The sequence below is a fragment of the Centroberyx affinis genome, unplaced genomic scaffold, assembly GCF_046629955.1.
Source record: "Centroberyx affinis isolate AG114_WGS23_722 - 3 ecotype Tasmania unplaced genomic scaffold, CSIRO-AGI_Caff_v1 ptg000757l_1, whole genome shotgun sequence".
Lineage (NCBI taxonomy): Eukaryota > Metazoa > Chordata > Actinopteri > Beryciformes > Berycidae > Centroberyx > Centroberyx affinis.
This window is the reverse complement of record NW_027279369.1, coordinates 52,833-58,832: the sequence shown is the minus strand read 5'-3', so window position 1 is coordinate 58,832 and position 6,000 is coordinate 52,833. Positions and strand designations below refer to the sequence as shown.

The 6,000-nt window shown below is 40.0% G+C and overlaps 1 protein-coding gene across 4 annotated transcripts in view; it reads left to right on the top strand.

The window, feature by feature from the left end:
• Positions 1-1,456: 1,456 nt before the first annotated feature.
• Positions 1,457-6,000, top strand: part of abcc1 (ATP binding cassette subfamily C member 1 (ABCC1 blood group)) — a 32,699-nt gene continuing 28,155 nt past the window's right edge. For all 4 annotated transcript variants that reach the window (XM_071520010.1, XM_071520008.1, XM_071520007.1 and 1 more), the window contains exons 1-3: positions 1,457-1,566; positions 4,967-5,143; positions 5,287-5,415. In XM_071520010.1, coding sequence (XP_071376111.1) covers positions 1,519-1,566; positions 4,967-5,143; positions 5,287-5,415 — 354 coding nt within the window. In that variant the 5' untranslated portion in view covers positions 1,457-1,518. The remainder of the gene's footprint in view (positions 1,567-4,966; positions 5,144-5,286; positions 5,416-6,000) is intronic.

Here is a 6,000-nt window from a genome sequence, read left to right as displayed (position 1 = left end):
GTAATAAAATAATATAAATCACATTATATTCTCACTCATATATTCTATCAAGTCAGCTAAAGTCTGACCTTATAGGTTTAATGTACTCAGTCTACTTGGTCCAAATCCGGAAAAAAAACAATTTTTGGACTTTGAGGGAAAATGACAACCTTTCCATAATATATATTTCATATATTATTTCTATCCACTCATCAATGGTGGGTGGTTCTGATTTTAGCCACTTCCTCGTGAGAGCCTTTTTGCTTGCTGCCAGAAGTATTTGTACCAGTTTTTTTATCACTGATATTCCACCCTTCAAATGAGAGTTTTAAGTGTTTCAATACACATGTATGAGTCTGCAGACACACCAAGAGGTTTGAAAGTTTGAAAGTCAGTTTACAATAGAGCTTCTTTAAATAGCACCCTTAAGATGGGTTTGACCACTTAACCAAATATTTCAGGCCATGTAAATTTGGGGGAATTTTTGCTTACGTTCTCGAAGAGTTTGATTTGTAGCAGGGACGAGTTTGTAGCGTTCATACTTTAACTTCCTATTCACCTGATGATATGTTCTTTCTTCTTTTTAGGAAACATCAACCCCACAAGATGCTTCAGTCGGCCCTGTAACTCCCTGTATTTCAACCACTGGCCCATTCTTACAGCGCAAAGATTTGACATAGTAGCCACAAATGAAACTGTATTGTATAACCTTTTAACCTCCAAGAACAAGAGTGTAAGATCTACCTATCCCCCTCAACTCTCATCCACCTTTTTTGTACAAACCCCCCCACTCCATATGAGGAACTATGGATGAGTCCCTGTCCATTCATCCGTCTGTCCGTCCATCACGCACAACATTTTGGATGCCACTGAACCAAAGGGTCCAAAGGGGGTGCCACAATGTTTATTTATTATTGTTTAATTAATTGTCACACAATATCTTTGACTTTACTTATGATTGTTTATGAAACTTAGGGACATATGATGTATCTCATTACGTCATGTGGCCATTTTCAAAATTGTACAGATTGGCCCTACAGTACGATATCTTGTATGCTGCTGATTGTTTATCGATGAAACTACGATTTGTTTGTGACAACATGAATCATAAATGAAAATGAAAATAAATACAAAAAATATGCCACACATCGCGTGCTCCCCTTGAATAACAACAAGTAAACCGTTGCATCCTGGACATACAGTCTCATTCTTAAGGCTTTCATGCTCTCCGCCCCCTAAACGTCACATTTAATTTCCCAGTCTTATGTACCACTCTGTGCTCTCAGCTGGTAAAGTCGACATTTCCCACACAATGTGAAGGCAGCAAACGGACCACTACAGGATTCAATATAAAAGTCTCTGGTAAAGCCATAGGGTAAAGCGCGTCCAGCTCGTTAATATAGAACCTCCTTGGTCTAGCTCTGCAGCGGCCTCTATCGGTAACCTTCCTCTCTGCCGTCACAGTCAGAAGGTTTATGAAACCAAAGCTAAGCTCCAAAACACTCCAGAAGGACTTGATGTTACATTGCGTCGCGGCGAATGGGGTTTGACAAGTTCTGCAGTCTGGACGGTTCCGATCCATTTTGGGTGAGTTTATTCTCCCGACGTTGCTTTCGCTTCCGTTATCTTCAAAGTCTTACAATTGTTGTTGTTGTTCTCGGATGGAAAGCTAATGCTAACCTAGCTAGCCGGGAAGCTATACTTTCCACTGCCGAGGCCACCGTTTTAGCAGCCGGCTAGCTTACACAACTCGGCATATCACTTGCCGGTGTCGGTGTTCAGGTTGCAGCACGTAACGTTAAATGCTAACGTCACTTTGCCAGTCTTACTACTTTGTCAACCACATGTTAATTAAATTCAGCACTACTGATATAAATGACCAATTCTACTTACCACGTCATTTTTATAATTTTGTCGAAGAAGTTGACAGACTAGCTGTCACGTGTATGGATTTCTATCAAAACAAGCAGCTTGTTAACCTTGCTAGCTTGTTAAGCTATCCTCATTTTATTATAGCTACCATTAAATCCTTTATGCCGAAAATGGGTCTGTACTTCACGTGGCTAAGGAATGAACCGTTAGTTTAAAGTATTGATAATATTCCCGTGATGTCAGATGCATTTCCTACCTATATGGTGCTGTACCATATACACAGCTCATTGGCTGTGGCTGTCTTTTGATTATCATCACCTGTGAATTTATTACAAGCACCTATGATTTTCCTACCAAGATGGCAGTGTGGTGATGTAACAGCATACTGTTAAAGTTGAAGGGAACAGAATTTAACCATGACAATTAGATTCTTATTAACTGCATGTACACCAATTCATTGTAGCGCTTTTCAGGTCAACGGTATATATAAATGTATTGTTAACTGATAACCCACCTTTTAAAGACATAGTGTGTCATGGACACAACTTCTAACTGAACTATGGTGAACAAGTGCTCCACTAAACTAGAAATCTTCAAGCATCAGGCGCTTCAAATGACACCGGTGTTCCACGCAGTGCCCTCGTGTAATAACGAAATCTCCACTAGATGGCGTATCGACTCATACACTCAGTATAATCTTTGAAATTGTAGCATATTTCTGTTCAGTGTAAAAAAAGAAAAGGCTCGTTAATAAATCACATTTTCCAGTTGCATTTTCTCTCCTTGCTTCTCTCACTCTGAAGACATAAGTTCATCATGATCATTGTGGTAACTCTCAAATGGTTATAGGTCATTTAATATACCCGTCACAGTGTGTTATTGTTGATGGTGTGGTGTTACTACTGTAAACTAAGCTACCAACACTTTAAACCAGTCATTCTCAACCTTTTTCATATCAAGGATCCCTAATTTAGTCCACATTAGAGACACGGACCCCCATTTGATGAGATTTTGCCTCTCGGATCTCAGAATATTTTCATTGTTAGATATGATTTTGTCCAGAATTCCATGACTATCTGCATTGTAGGAAGAGAGACAACCGTGAAACTATAACCAAAACAGCCATTCTTCTACATTCTCTAATTGTGTTAACTTCTTGTAAATGAAATAATGCTGAAGTTTAACAATTCATCAATTTGCTGGGGACCCCCTGGAACCCCCTCAAGGACTCCTGGTGGTCCCCGGACCCCACATTGAGAACCACTGCTTTGAACAATAACACATTCAATCAGGTGTTCACTCTCCAACACCCCCTCGACTCTTTGCATTTTTTTTAAATCCTTGTGTGGGTTCTTACGTGTTAGACCTTTACCATCTATTCTAAGTAGAAAGGACTGTCTGTTCTACAAACAGGTTACATGAGTAATGTAGGCCAACAGGAAAAAAAATCTGGTTTCAGGTTGTAGTTACGGTTTGGTTCATTTGTAGGTGGCATTTCTCCAGTTCTTCGGACACAAAAGGAGCAGAAACCATTGTCCTACATGTGAAATGGTTTCGATCGATTTAAAGCAATATTCCTCTTAGTTTTAACATGGGGGTTATTCGGCACTTGGCCACCATGAAAACCAAAATATAAACTAATCACCAAGATTGGATGCAACTGGACATTTAACACGTTCGTGAACATATTCTTGAAACAGTGGTTCCCAAACTGAGGTCTAGGGACCACCAGGGGTCCTTGAGAGGGTTGCAGGGGGTCCCAAGCAAAAGGAGGAATAGATTAATTTCACTTTCATGACATTCCCTGGCAGTTTGAACAAGAAGGGAATGTATTTAATTAATTAGGGTGACTGTTTTGATCATAATTTATAGGGATCCTAGTTTGACTATACCCACTTTTGTTATCTCCCCACCTAACAACAAACATCGTCCCAAGGGGGATTCCTTAGGACAAAATCCCGTCAAATGGGGGTCTGTGGTGTATTGTGCATCTATTCTGGGGGTCCTTGACATGAAAACATTTGGGAACCCCTGTCATAAATCATACTAACTATACTCGATGCCTTAAAATGTCTGGAATACAGTTAAATAGAGCATTTTAAGTCTTACAATCACTGTTGATGGTCTTAAAAATGTTGTGGTTTCTTTGGTGTGAAATCATTCCAGTCCTGCTGACCTATACTCTGATGGGTCTACAGTTATTTTCATTTTCACTTTCTATTGGGGAAATTAATTAACATTAAAAATGTCCTGTGCTAAATGGGCGTGAAGCAAACCGTGTGGCGCATTCTCAGTTGTAACACATCTCACTGCAGGTGAAGTTGAACATTATTTGCCTACATTTTGATTTGATGGCAACAAATGATAGGGTTGTCACAGTAATGCCGTCATACCGGTTATCCTAGTCCCAATCCCAGTCATACCGCTTATACCGCCTTTTGCCAAAGGGCGATCTAGTCACAGCATGTGATTTGTAAACAAGCAGGTCTTTAAGGTATTTAAGGTATTTAACACTGGAATGCCCATGCTGAAGTTTTAATTATCAATATATTGACAGTTTCTACACCTTATTATGAAAGCATGCATTCTGTGTTCTTTTTTTTTTCCCTGTGATAGCTTCACTGGTTGACTATAAGTGTTATCTGGCACAGCTGATGGCGAAATGGCATAAATTATAAAGTCACGTTTTAAGATAAGAGACAAATAAACTTGCTAATTAGGGCAAATATCTGGTAGAAATGTCTAGTGATGAGGTAATAAGCCTATATAACAATGTAAAATACAGTAACAATGCTGCTTTGTCATTTGGAGACTCAGTGTCTTGAAACTCCAGTGGGTTGGGGGCCAGAACATGAGTTTTGAAAGCCAGAAATCTCAGCATCCGGCCAAGTAGGCATAATCATGCAGTCTTTAGTTTTAATCAACAACCCTATTAACCCCCACAGACATATTATGGTCATTTTGTGCTATGGGACTTATTCATTGAACCTTTACCATCTAACCCTGTGCATAATTCATGTTGTGAATAATATACTTTCTTAAAGCTGTTTCTTTTAATAACATCTCTCTTGTTTCTTCCCTCGTGTCGTCGGCTGTGTCTCTTGGACCCGACCAGGATTGGAACCGTACATGGCACATAGCCAACCCAGACCTGACCCAGTGCTTCCAGAACACTGTTCTGGTATGGCTGCCCTGCCTCTACCTCTGGCTGTGTGCCCCAATCTACTTCATCTACCTCCGTAGCCACAACCGTGGCTACATATGCATGAGCCACCTCAACAAAGCCAAAACCGTGAGTGGCGTGACCTTTGATTATTAAAGGACTTTTTGAAATTTGCTTGATTTGCCTGAGGGCCAGAGTGGAGTTTTTTTTGTCAATTTGTGTCTGTCTATCTTGTTAATTTGAAAGATGGCTGCTATTCTTCTCTCCCACAGGCTGTTGGCTTTCTCCTGTGGATTATCTGCTGGGCAGATGTTTTCTATTCTTTCTGGGAAAGAAACCAGGGCAGCAGTGCCCCTGCGCCCGTGTACCTGGTCAGTCCAACATTACTCGGCATCACCATGGTGAGATTTTACCTTTTTTTATTTATACAGGGTTTCTTAATGAGAAACGGAACACCTGTCTTTGGTGTGGAGTGAGTAACAGCAGAAAAGATTGTACATACAGCACGAGAAGCACTGGAGGTGTGTTATTCTGTGAATATAAGAAATTCTGTGATACAAAGTTGATGTAGGTTGAAATATGCTGTGTGTGAAGTTTGGAGTAATTTTTTTGCATAAGTAGTGAGAGAATTAAAACCTGCCTCCCCTCCATCATCATCATCAATCATGATCATCATTTATTCATGCATCAAGGCCAAACAGTTACTAGTATCAAATATCTGCAAAAGAGGCATGATGTAGGCAGCTCAATCATGCTGTGTGTACAATTTGGTGGAGATTGGATTAACTTTGTAGGGGAAATTTTTGAAAACATTTTTACTATTGCAAGGTTGACCTGTGGTCTGTCATACTTTGGGGTCCATCCCAAATATGTATCTGAAGTTTGGTTGCTCTTGCATCAAGCGTTTAGGAATTATGCAGTTCATATATACTGTGTACAACGTTTCATTGAGGTTAGAACTTTGTGGGAGAAATGGTGAGAAATAG